Below are 12,963 nucleotides of genomic sequence, written 5' to 3' on the forward strand. Positions count from 1 at the left end.
GACACCAGTGTTCACAATCAAACTACACCTTTTAAACACTGACTTTGGCGATATCAATTTGTTATATTTAGTTGAAGCTCAGCGCAAGTTCTTTCAGGAAGACTGGTATACATTCAGTCTGCAGCTGCTTATAATCAGCTAATCACAGGCGTTCTCTTTAACCAATTACATTCACCTCATTCTCCAGCAGCCAATCACTGAGCTGCAGCCAAACTTCAAAATGGTTCTCCGCTCTCCTGCAGTCAGCTGTGATTTCAGGTGTTCATGCTGCCGCCCGCCTGCTCCCCTAACCCAAAGACCTAACCACACCTCCTCTTCATCCCACCTCCTCATCAAATCCAGATCTTCATCATCATCACCAGTGTCTAGACCCGGGGGGGGGGGGGGGGGGGGGGTATTTAGATATACCATTTCAGGATCGGGGTCTAATCGCCAAAGACTTGTGTCAATAAATGTTCTTTAAACAAAATGAAGTCTCTCCTGATTGAACTGCCAGCTGTTAGTTCTCTGTTGGCTGATGGTGCATGTAAGCTCTATTCAGTAAAGATAGAGTATTGGGCGAAGGTACTGAGTTGTGAGCTGTTAGTAAGAATCAGCAAACCCTAATGAGGCTGTAGGTTGAAGAAAACCGGATTTACTGTCTTGTTTTTTCCATATTGAATAGGTGTTCAGAATTGTGCCTCTAGTGTTTTGATGAGTAGCCTACATTTCTCCTACAGTACCACTTGCTTGAATTGCATATTTGAAATGATACAGAACTGATCCAGGGTTCAGGAGCAGCCACTGCACAGGTGAGAGCCTCTTGTTATTTCTAGGTAACATTATTTAAACGCATCTTTGTAGTTTACTGTGGCTTTCCTATTAGTGCAACTACAACGGGGAGAGAACGAGTGAAGTGTAAAGGAATAGAGAGAGAAATACAGCTGGCTATCAAACCTTCCTGTCCATAGAGCGAGAGAGGGAATGAATGAGCAGAGAGGTGTGTGTGTGTGTGTGTGTGTGTGTGTGTGTGTGTGTGTGTGTGTGTGTGTGTGTGTGTGTGCGTGTGTGTGTGTGTGTGTGTGTGTGTGTGTGTGTGTGTGTGTGTGTGTGTGTGTGTGTGTGTGTGTGTGTGTGTGTGTGTGTGTGTGTGTGTGTGTGTGTGTGTGTGTGTGTGTGTGTGTGTGTGTGTGTGTGTGTGACAAAGGCAAATAAAGTGATTGAGGTTTCTGTGTGAGAGGGATTCAGTCTGAGAGCTCTGAGCGGAGAGAGAGACCAACAGAAATATGACAATTACTATTTCACAACTCAAATGTTATATCTAACTGTAAATAAGACACAATGAAAAGCATTTACACTCCAGCACCTGGAGGACGCTGGGCTTGTTCATTGAACTAACCAAGTGTTTTACGAGGGAATACATAACACAGGCCATTTCAGTTTACAGATATGTGAGTTTAATGATTGACTTTAGCTCATAAGTGATAAGAAAAACATACATTACATGAATATGGTTTAACGATTACTTAACGAGAGTAATGTAGGATAAGTTAGCATTTTGTATATTTGTATTGGTATTTCAAGTATTTAATACATGCATACTTTTTAATTCTTCATAAATAATGGTCCAGTGTATAGCATCTAGTTCTTGTTCTCAATGCACACTGTATGTGGTACATGTGTGAGAGAGAAAGTATAATAGGGGGAACAGACAGTTGTAAGTTTGTGTGTGTGTGTGTGTGTGTGTGTGTGTGTGTGTGTGTGTGTGTGTGTGTGTGTGTGTGTGTGTGTGTGTGTGTGTGTGTGTGTGTGTGTGTGTGTGTGTGTGTGTGTGTGTGTGTGTGTGTTGTCTGTTCTCAAAGGTAGAGGAAATAAGAGAAGGCTAAAACAAGGTTTGTGTTTCGACTGAGTGTGTTTGTCTGTCTGAGAGTGTGTGTGTGTGTGAGGGAGAGATAGAGGAAGAGTGAGTGAGCAAGCGAGCGCTGAAACAGGAATAAAGCTGTGTACCGTCGGGACTTCAACACGCACTGCGCCATTCTATAGACTCCATCTATCACTGTGTGTGTGTGTGTGTGTGTGTGTGTGTGTGTGTGTGTGTGTGTGTGTGTGTGTGTGTGTGTGTGTGTGTGTGTGTGTGTGTGTGTGTGTGTGTGTGTGTGTGTGTGTGTGTGTGTGTGTGTGTGTGTGTGTGTGTGTGTGAGGGATATTGTAGTCAAAGCTTAAATGGAGAACTACACACTGCAACGGACACCAGGGCTGCACGGAGACACCTCCCTCTGGCTCGCTCTCTGTTGACTCAGAAGCTTTCAAATGGATTTTCCAGTTTGATAAAAACGGATAAATCCAATTATTTCACTGCTTTGTTTTCGCTCCTAATCCACAGATTGAGAGATTAGAGCGACAACACTGACTGTGGTCCTCAGCTCTACTCAGTTTCCAGAAGTTCAACTCGACTGTTGTGGATCTGCCAGCCTAAGGTGACGGCTATGAGGCGCTTCTCCGTTATTCACACACACACGCTCCTGGTCCTTTCCTTAGATGTTCAGGAGTTATAAAATGAATGCCTTATAAAACATAACATATTCAACTGATTTCTTGGATTATTTATTTCCTCTAATCCCTCCTTTGTCCAACGTACTGCCTCCTTGATCCCTCCATCTCTCCTTCCTCCTAAAGGATCGATCCGGCCTCTGCAGGAGAGAAACCGGAGTTTGTTCCGCATGACGAGGATCTGCAGCGGGCAGCAAGTTCAATGCAGCGGTGTGTGTGTGTGTGTGTGTGTGTGTGTGTGTGTGTGTGTGTGTGTGTGTGTGTGTGTGTGTGTGTGTGTGTGTGTGTGTGTGTGTGAGGTTCAGCTCGGGACATCTTCACTTCTTCACCATCGGTCCTGCCCCTTCCCTTTTTACACATTTCTTTCTCCATATTGACCTTTGCTCTTTCTAATCTCTCTCTCTCTGTTTTCACACCTCCTTCTGAATTCTTCTCTCCACACACTTGAAACCTTTTCTCCTTTCTTTTCTTTTTCTAATGCTGTCCTTTATCGTTCTACTTCTTATTCATTAGGGAGTTGTATCTGCCAAGCTAGAAATCTGGTCCACAGTACAGTAAGGGCAGAATACCCACATCTAAATTAGTGAACTACTCGACCCAAGTGTCCAAGTGTATTTTATTTAACTTGCTTTTACTCTAACGCTGCAACGTCTCTGGTCTCTGGACATTTCATTGGAGGAAGTATTAGTTCGTAAAAAATACAAACGCTTCAATATTTAGGAAGATTAAATATCCAACTCTTAACCTCGGCAGCTAAATACATTTGTAGATCTATAGGCGCTTTCACACCGCATTACTTTCCCCACAAAGGTTCATGAGAACTCTTTAGTTCATCAGAACTTAGTTCATGAGAACTCTTTAGTTCTGATGAACTAAGCACAGATCGCGTTCACACCGGAATAAGTCCCTGGGCGAGGATTAGGCAAATGAAGCCGCTGACGTCACTTCTTCTTCTTCTGCTTTGGGTTTACTGGCAGGCCGCAAACAACTTCACGGCGTATACTGCCACCCGGAGTCCCCGTCCGGAAGTCCCCGGAGTTGGGGACTGGCTTCAGTAGAAGCTGCTGGGACTCCCAGCAGCTTCTACTGAAGCCTTCAGAGTAAACGGCCAGAACGGCGACACCTCCTCATCTCCACCGCTCCCATGTTTTATTTTGTGTTGCCATAAGTTAGTCTCTCTGCGTTTGTGCGCTGGGCTAATGCTAATGCTAATAATGCTAATGCAAGGAAAATAAAATGGCGGCTTCAAAAAACTTTTTGGGAGTTTTACGGGCCGTGGTTTGCATTCAGACACAGGAACCTTTTTCTCCCACGGAAGTCCCTGCTCTCTAGCAGGGACTGAAAAGGGGGCAAAACGGTTCTCATAAACTAATTTTAGTTCCGGATTCTTTTGGTGTGAACGCGACATTTCTGAACTATATCGGAACTAAAGTGGGAAAAGCACTGCGGTGTGAACGCGCCTTAAGTAGAAACAAATCTAAAAAAGTTAAATAATAGTTGTTTTTTAACTAAAATGTTGTTGTTATTGTATTAAAATCTCTGAACTATGTGGCTTGCCAGTTCAATAACGATGTCCGCCCTCTGCCGTATTGAACACAATTATATAAAGAGCCATTTATGTCTCATTCCTTTCGTTTTTTGTAGCAGGAAGTGTTTGCTGCCTCTTTGTTTTGGGCCATTTTAGGACAATATAAGATAAGATGTACTTTATTGATCCCAATTTGCAAAATCTTTGAAATGAGCCCGTTTGTCCTGCTCAGCCTGCGTACTTGTAGAATTAAAGCTATGAGTAAAAATATTGAGAGTTACCACAACCCCCTTTAACAATTCAATATGTGTGTTTTCAGAGAACAAGGATGTGTTGAACAGCCTCATTCCCGGAAAGCGTGTCCTCAAAGGTCGCCGTGCGCCTGCAGAAGCTTTTCACAGCTGACAGTGTTGATGCATTTGTTGGATGAAAACATGATTCATGTTGTTTTTTATGGAGGTTAAAGCGGAGAGCGAGTGCTTTTTTTAGCATCGTTTTTAGCATGGATGCCGTGGCTGCTGGGTTCACCTCTGCAGTCACACACACACACACACACACACACACACACACACACACACACACACACACACACACACACACACACACACACACACACACACACACACACACACACACACACACACACACACACACACACACACACACACACACACACACACACACACCGGTTCAATGTTATCATATCTGCTTTGGTTGAGTTATATTAACACTAATGGATTTTCTGTGTAATGAATGATCGTGAAACCCCTCGCTCACTAAGAGGCACGACAGCAGCAGCATGTTTAATATGCAAATGGCCGCCGCCGCAGTGATGCGCTCTTTCAAATGAAGTGTTTGAAATTGGAGACGAGCTCAATGAGGCGGGGGAATCTTTTCCAAACACTCAGGCTTTTTAATTTTTCAAAAGGAAAATAATAATGAAAGTTCGGACGGGGAGGAATATCAACATTATATCGTTTCAATTAATCGCATCTTTCACAGCAGAAATTACCCAAGCCGAAATGGAGCTGCAATGAGATGTGACATTTCTCATTAACCGCTAAACACACACACACACACACACACACACACACACACACACACACACACACACACACACACACACACACACACACACACACACACACACACACACACACACACACACACACACACACACACACACACACACACACACACACACACACACACACACACACACACACACACAGAGGCATGCTAAGAATAATTGAGCTCACCATTGTTGTTTCAGCGATGGACCCAAAACTGTTGATAAAAATGTTGCAGGTAACGTTTACCGGCGGACCTGCAGAGAGAGAAAAGAGAAAGAAACGGTCACTCAGATGTCATCAGAAATAGATTTTGAAACAACCTGAATGACATAAAATGTAAAGAGATTCAATTGTTAAGATTGCATCGTCACAAACTCTAAACAAAAACTATATTTCCTGGTTAAAAAAGAAAACTAAAGACACCACATTTAAATGTAACTATACACATAACCTTAAAAGCTGAACAACAAAAACACAATGAGTATGTGACAAACACCAGTGTATTATATTGTAGGGTGGAGGTTAAAGTGAAAGTTTGTTTGCCCTTCATTAATCATTAGGGAAGGAGCTTTGGTTTATTGATCGGTGAAATATGGCATTTTCAGCTACATTGATTTTTTTTCAACCACTTGGGGGGGGGACACTGTTGCAGAGCGCTGATTTATTATCACTGTATGTAGTCGTTAGGGTTAACATGTTAGCAAAAATACCCCCTAGTAGACACCCAGTCACACGAAGCCTGTACCATGTGGAGTTTCTCCAACAGGTTAATCCAAATGTATAGTTTTGCTCCGGTCTCCACCTTCAGATTTTCTTTGTTTTTAGCTGCAAAAGTCTTCTTTATATTCTGCGTAGAGTGAGTACATTCATCAGAGACTACATGTTCAGGCTGGGTGTGGATGATGTGGTTATACATATCAAATACATCAGGTTTATAAATAAAAGAAGATATTAATTTGATTGGATTACGGCATTTTAAACATAGTGGATTAAATAGGCTTAATTCATATCAAATGTAATCACCTGGTAAATGCAACAAATCTAACAAATGGGCTTCATCCATTTTAAATTCATAAACCTAAGCCTGGTTCGTGTGTATTTGAAACACATAAAGTTCATTCGTACCTTTATACCATAATGTAATTCAAATGGAGGAATATGTTATGCAGTTTGAATACACACATCTTGAAGTTTTACACACACGGTTAAAATCCTCAACGGAGCTCAGACCCTCTTAGAGATGTTGACAATTCTCCATTAGTTTGTCACACCTGAACCCTTATAACACACACAATCATTTTAACCCCCTTGTGAGGAGGCATGTGGCGCAGTGGATAGGGGGTCACAGGTTCAAACCCCACTGCAGTCAGCATGTCGTTGTGTCCCTGAGACACTTCACCCCAAATTGCTCCTGTGGGAATCGTCCACTCTATTGAGTATGGAAGTTGCTTCGGATAAAGCCGTTTAACAAGTGAAATGTAATCTGTAGGAGAAGTGTATTTTCCCCATTATTTACAACGTTTTTTAACTGTTTTGTGCTTCGGGTAAAGTCACTAGATTTATTATTATATCATTTTGTTATGAGAGGCAAATAGGACTTTCCATACGTTTCTATATTCTGTATCTAGGGCATGAATGGAGAACTCAGATAAGCTCCAGGTGGAGAGGTAACCACACTCTTTCTCTAAACACGTTGGATCTTTTCTACTCTTTAGTTTGGACTGCCAGCTCCATGTTTCTGCCTCACGGATCGTCCTCCACGCTCCTCTCTGAACTCCACTTCTCCGCCAAGTAATCACATTTGTGTTCGTACAACCTGGTAATTCATCCGATCGATGGAGCCCAGAATGCTGTTTACTTCCACTTTGACTCGCCCGTGTGCAAACAACCTTGAAGGCAACGTCTCATCTGTGACGAGGGCGTCTTTCCTGCTCATTGAGAATTCCCTTGAAATGACACTCTGTGTTTATCGAGTGGGTTTGACCGACAGCACTTTCAAAGTTGAAATTGATTTTTCCAGATTTCTTTACGCGGTAATGACATGTTTACAAGTTTTCATTCTCAGGGACTCTTGAGGAAAGTTGATGAAGCTGTCAGGCAGTGGGAGTCTGTCACAGTGTTCATGTCAGGAGACTGAATCCCACCTTAGAAGACAAACACTTTGTTTACTTCCTGCTGTAACATCTTTAAAAATCACTGAAACACAGCCTTCACTTGAGCTCAGTTCTCAAACACAACATGGAACACAATGAACAGATTTAATGGATCTTAAAGACACAAGCAGGGCATAACGAAAAGCACAAATAAGTATTTTTCTCTCCCATTTCTGTAAACACACACTTAATCCATAGTTTGCAAAGACCCACAGGATGCAAACACACTCACTCATGGTCATATTGCGTTATTTTATACAGTCAGAGCCCCCAGGAAGTGCCCCAGACGCTGAAGCACATTTTCCTAGTGGCTAAACGGTGGTACTACAACGTCCATGTCAGTCTGGGACATAATGTTGGCCCAAAAATACATTTTCCCATTGACTTACATTAGGAAAGAGACGTCTGTAAATCAGCGTATAATGTTTTTTTAGCTAAACAAACTACCCAGTATGAACATTTGTATAACCCTTAATTCAATCATTAGGGTCTAGAAGTTGTCAAATGCGCTCAAATCTGAATCCAGAGATATTTTTTTGACAGACGGAGGTCGGGGCTTGAGGGCAAACTTTCTGAATCTATAGTTACGGTTACTAATAACAATACCATTTATTTATAAAGGCGCTTTTCAAGGCTCTCAAGGTTCCTGTACAAGGTACACAAAACAAAACAAACATTGGACTTCATGCGCCACTGAACAACTCTCATAGTAATGAATGGAGCTGTATCCAGTTCTCTTTATACATCAATGATTCAGACAAAGACATCTTCCCATTGGCAATGACACAAACCATAATACCCTCAAAACAAACGGTCCAATCCTAAACGCTACTCAACGTAAAGTATACAAAGTTGCATTCTGTCCGCTAAATTATAACATCATAGCGTACCATTTTTACATTTGAATTGTGACTACTGTAGTCGTCGAGTCTTCATGAGGCGTTTCGTGATACAGCGTTGTATTTCAAACTGTCCCGGATCACAGAAAGTACTTTTAAAAAGTCAAGAGGATGCATCACATCATACTCGTTAGTATACATGTATCTTAAGGTCAAACACACACACACACACACACACACACACACACACACACACACACACACACACACACACACACACACACACACACACACACACACACACACACACACACACACACACACACACACACACACACACACACACACACACACACACACACACAGGGGTTTGTTTAATGTCCCCGGCTAAATTCAGGGTCTTATCCCTCTGGCCGGCGGCGAGCTACGAGTGAGGGAAGGGGTCTGGATTATTTTGATGGCCAATTACTCTCCCTGTCACAGTCTGAGCATTGCTGGAGGCCATATCATCTGAGAGTCACACACACACACACACACACACACACACACACACACACACACACACACACACACACACACACACACACACACACACACACACACACACACACACACACACACACACACACACACACACACACACACACACACACACACACACACACACACACACACACACACCATAGAGTAGAATCATAGGGTGGAGGATGTACGGTTAAGAGGGAGAAAATCATTAAAGCTAGCCGGAGGCGATGGCTCCCTATATGTGACTTACATGTACAGCATCTAATTAGAAGAAACAATAGATTACTCACAGGACTGCGTGAGGACAGAGGGGTGAGGTAGTAAAGATAGAAGTACACAAAAAACAGATATGAAATCAACCAGGTTTTGCTCGAGGTAACGCTGTGCTGCTGAGGAGCTGCATGTTGAAGCTGAACGAGATCAAGACGCTCAAAGTGCACGGATTAGAGCTTCAATTACTTCGAAAGTGATGGAGAACGAATGCTTCAGCTGTGGACGTCTAGTGGTGTGAGCACCGGCCAGTAAAGGATGCCTCAACGGATGAATTTGATGCATGAAGCTATACAAACGTGGCGGGTAATGCACACACGTACTGGGGTTTCATTTTGAAAATACTCAATCAGATGTGTTAACCACGGCTGGTGCCACCTGATAGGCAAACTGCAGAGTGTGGGGAATACTTTTAATTAAAGCACAACGTATATAAACTTTGAAAGCACAACTATTTCCACATGAGCAGTCCAGTCTCAACCAGCTAAAAATGATTTCACCATTTTCCTTTCCTATATTTATCTACAGATTACACTCGTAACAAACTGCCATGCATCTTTCCGCACTGAAAGATCCCCATACATCTGTTTGTAGATAAACACAAATCAGCTGATTATTCACTGGGTTCCTTCGAGATTTGGAAAAAGAAAAACATGTCACATTAATTCCTAGAAATACATTAGTTTGGGCGAATTCACTTATGAGCATAAATGATCCAAATATATACAAATGTTCCGCGCCAGAAGAGGGGGAGATTTAACTAGATGTCTTGCAAACTAACTACATCATGTGTTGAAGCGGTTATCCAGCTCCATGCTCGACCAGGACTCAGAATCTAAGCTTCTTCCATCGGGCCGGAGGTTACTCGTCCCAAGGAGTAGAACAAAGCGGTATAAAAACAGTTTTATCCCAGCAGCTATTGCACAAATGAACACATCATAGGAGCGTCACACAGAAGCCTATTTAATTATGAATTTTGGATGTCCATGTTTGACCTAGTGTTTTCCTTCTTAACCCTTAGATGCCCTTAGAGTGACTGGACCCTACACTCTTCCATAAGTGGGTCAAAAGGACCCGTATTAGAATAATGTGTTTTTAATGCTTTTTTTTGTTGTCATTTTGGTTTAGAAAAATCACTTGTATAATATCTAATATTATATTTTGGTTCACACTAGAAATATGTAATATTTAATTTTTCACTATTTATAATTTTAGACATTTTTGACCCACTTATGGAAGCTTGGGGTAGTAATACAAAAACTACAACTTCTTAAAATGTGAATTTACAATATGAATGGCATGATATCCAAAAAGTGTTTTTTGAGGAATAGCTGGGAAATGAAATCATAAAAACGTGTAATTACAAAGATACTTCGAGAAAACCACCTCACCGGGTCCAAAGAGACCCACTTATGCATCTAAGGCTTAATAATGTTTTTGAAATATTTTGAGATTTGACGGAGCAGGGTGTACTTGTCCTTTTATTAGAGATGTGTCTGTTGTCTGTGTTTGTGTTTGTGTGTCAGGATGGATCCCTTGTCTTTTTATCTGCAAACAAAATCTACCTACTGTACGGGTACAAATAAAGAACCTGGACCTGAACCTGTGTTCCCACACTGATTGATGGTTACCGTGGTTACGACAAGAAACCATATTTTTTTCGATTTTAATTCATGTATTTTTGGACATTTTACTTAACTTCTTATGTATGTTATTAATTATTGCCCTCTCTTACCCTAGCTGCTATGTTTATATAAATACTTGTATTCTTGTATTGCAGGCCTTATTTTCCATTCTTAATTTAACCTCAGTATTTATAGAAATATATACTTTTTTTAACTTCTTATTTTCTATATTTGTATTACATTGTTTTCTGTTATTACACTTCTTATTTATATATAAATATCTGTATTTTGTACTGAAAATGTTATATTAATATATTTATTATTCCATTTCATCTAATTGTATATTTTAATTGCCCGTTATAACTTTAACTTTGTGTGTTTTTAGACACATTTCATTCTATTTTTGTCATCGTTTATTCATTTAATTAAAAAAAAACTGCCACTTCTATGAAACCCAACCAGCATAAAACCAACTAATAATTTTTGACACTTTACTTTTTTTTTTTTTCTAATCTTCCTGACGACAGGAGTTAAATCAAACTGTGTATTTGAAGATAAATGTGTTCCAGGGGGCTTCTGGGTAAATAATCACTCCAGCGGCTGTGTATCTGCGTGATGCATTCAGGCTCCACGGACCCAGTGAGCCTCTCTGTGATGTGTCTGAGTGCATCAAAGGGTTTATCCATAAAGCAGCTGGTATTACATTATCGCCGTGTTTCTGCTCAGAATGCTTTCAGGCCTCCTCGACACGTTTCATCCTGGCTTTGTTCTCAAATCCCTCCTTCAAAGTGCTCTCGTAGGGAGAAGAGCGAAGGCATATCGTCATTTGTCTTCGTTTGACGTAAAGAAAAAAAAACCATAGAGGCGGAGTTGGAGAAGCTAGAAAACCTCCTCCTCCTAACTTGTTAATTTGTAAATTAAAAAATGCATATTTTCTACTTTCTTGTTTATTTCTAGTCTTTTAATATGTATTGTACAATGCCATATATGTTTAACAACACAAAATGTTCCCAATCTTCTTCCTCAGCAGTTTGTTTAATGATCATCCGGAGACGAAGACTTTTCTCTTTTTGCCTTGGCTTTATGGCTTTCCAATAAAAACAGAAGACGGGGGAAGAAGCGACAGCTCATTAACTGTCATGGAGGACAGGCAGCGTGAGTCACACTCTACTGTAGCTGCACATTTATATCCGCTCCGTGTGTGTGTGTGTGTGTGTGTGTGTGTGTGTGTGTGTGTGTGTGTGTGTGTGTGTGTGTGTGTGTGTGTGTGTGTGCCAAATGGCCTGAGCTACACACACACACACTGCTGTACTTCTATACAGTACTTGTAAGGACACTCGATGACATAATGCGTTCCCTAGAGTCTTGTATGAAAGGGAGAGGTCTATATTTAATGCTTTTTATAATGATTTTCGAAACGTATCTTATCCTGTGCTGTCCCATAATTCAGAATAATTTGAATACTTCATTTTTTTCAGGAAATAATTGGGCTTTGTGATAGTGGTTCCATTTTAGAATAAGATACAAATAAAATAGATTTATTTCAATACAAAGACAGGGAGGTAAAGCAAAAGATGTGCAATACAAAAAATATAGAAAATGAAAAAGTGATTTTGTTTTTAAACGTAAGAAGGTAAAGTAAATGCAAAAAATACTGATTCAATAAAGAATACAAATATGTATATAAACGTGTAAAAATGTGCAATACAATATGAACAAATGTGTAAACAGTGGTGTTTTAGTATTAAGACAATTATAATGATATTTATATTTGATAGGATGTTTTTTTCATAAGCAGGTTATTTTTTCAACACTTAAGGTCTGATTTTTATGGGACTTGGTGGAAAGATAAAGGCGGGGCTAAGGAACAACCCATTACATGTTGGAGTGAATCTGAAAAACAGAGCAAATACACAAATTATTTTTTCACTTTCCCTAACATAGCAGCCTTTTGCCTTGGCGGAGGTATGCGCTCTCTAAGTGCACTTCTAATTGTTGATGTGTTAGGACACCTTAATAAAGCCGGTCACCATTGGTTACTGTTGCTACTTCACTTAAGTTCTCTGTGCTAGAAATGCCAATAGAGTGGTGCAGTAATGAGTCCTAAAACCCGTAAATGAGTCAGCATTTTAGTACTTCCTGTCCCCTGGTCTGGAGGTCAAATATGTCAGAAAATACCCCACTGGTCAATTAAAAAACAACGGCTGCTACCAAGTGTCTAAATGAAACGACTAAACGTCATCAAGCCCAACATCAGCCACCTTTAGCTTAGCGGTGGCGACGTGAAGTCATGTGACCGTGCTGTAGTTCCTTTATAGACCAACATTAGCCACTTTTAGCTTAGCGGTGGTGACGTGAAGTCATGTGACCGTGCTGTAGTTCCTTTATAGCCCAACATTAGCCTCCTTTAGCTTAGCGGTG

The 12,963-nt window shown here is 40.9% G+C and overlaps 1 protein-coding gene across 6 annotated transcripts in view; it reads right to left on the reverse strand.

The window, feature by feature from the left end:
• The window catches only part of glra1 (glycine receptor, alpha 1), a 171,473-nt gene that overhangs the window by 78,505 nt on the left and 80,005 nt on the right, over positions 1 to 12,963 (reverse strand). For all 6 annotated transcript variants that reach the window (XM_079670304.1, XM_079670308.1, XM_079670303.1 and 3 more), the window contains one exon: positions 5,317 to 5,384. In XM_079670304.1, coding sequence (XP_079526430.1) covers positions 5,317 to 5,384 — 68 coding nt within the window. The remainder of the gene's footprint in view (positions 1 to 5,316; positions 5,385 to 12,963) is intronic.

Source organism: Notothenia rossii (genome assembly GCF_949606895.1).
Source record: "Notothenia rossii genome assembly, chromosome: 3".
NCBI lineage: Eukaryota > Metazoa > Chordata > Actinopteri > Perciformes > Nototheniidae > Notothenia > Notothenia rossii.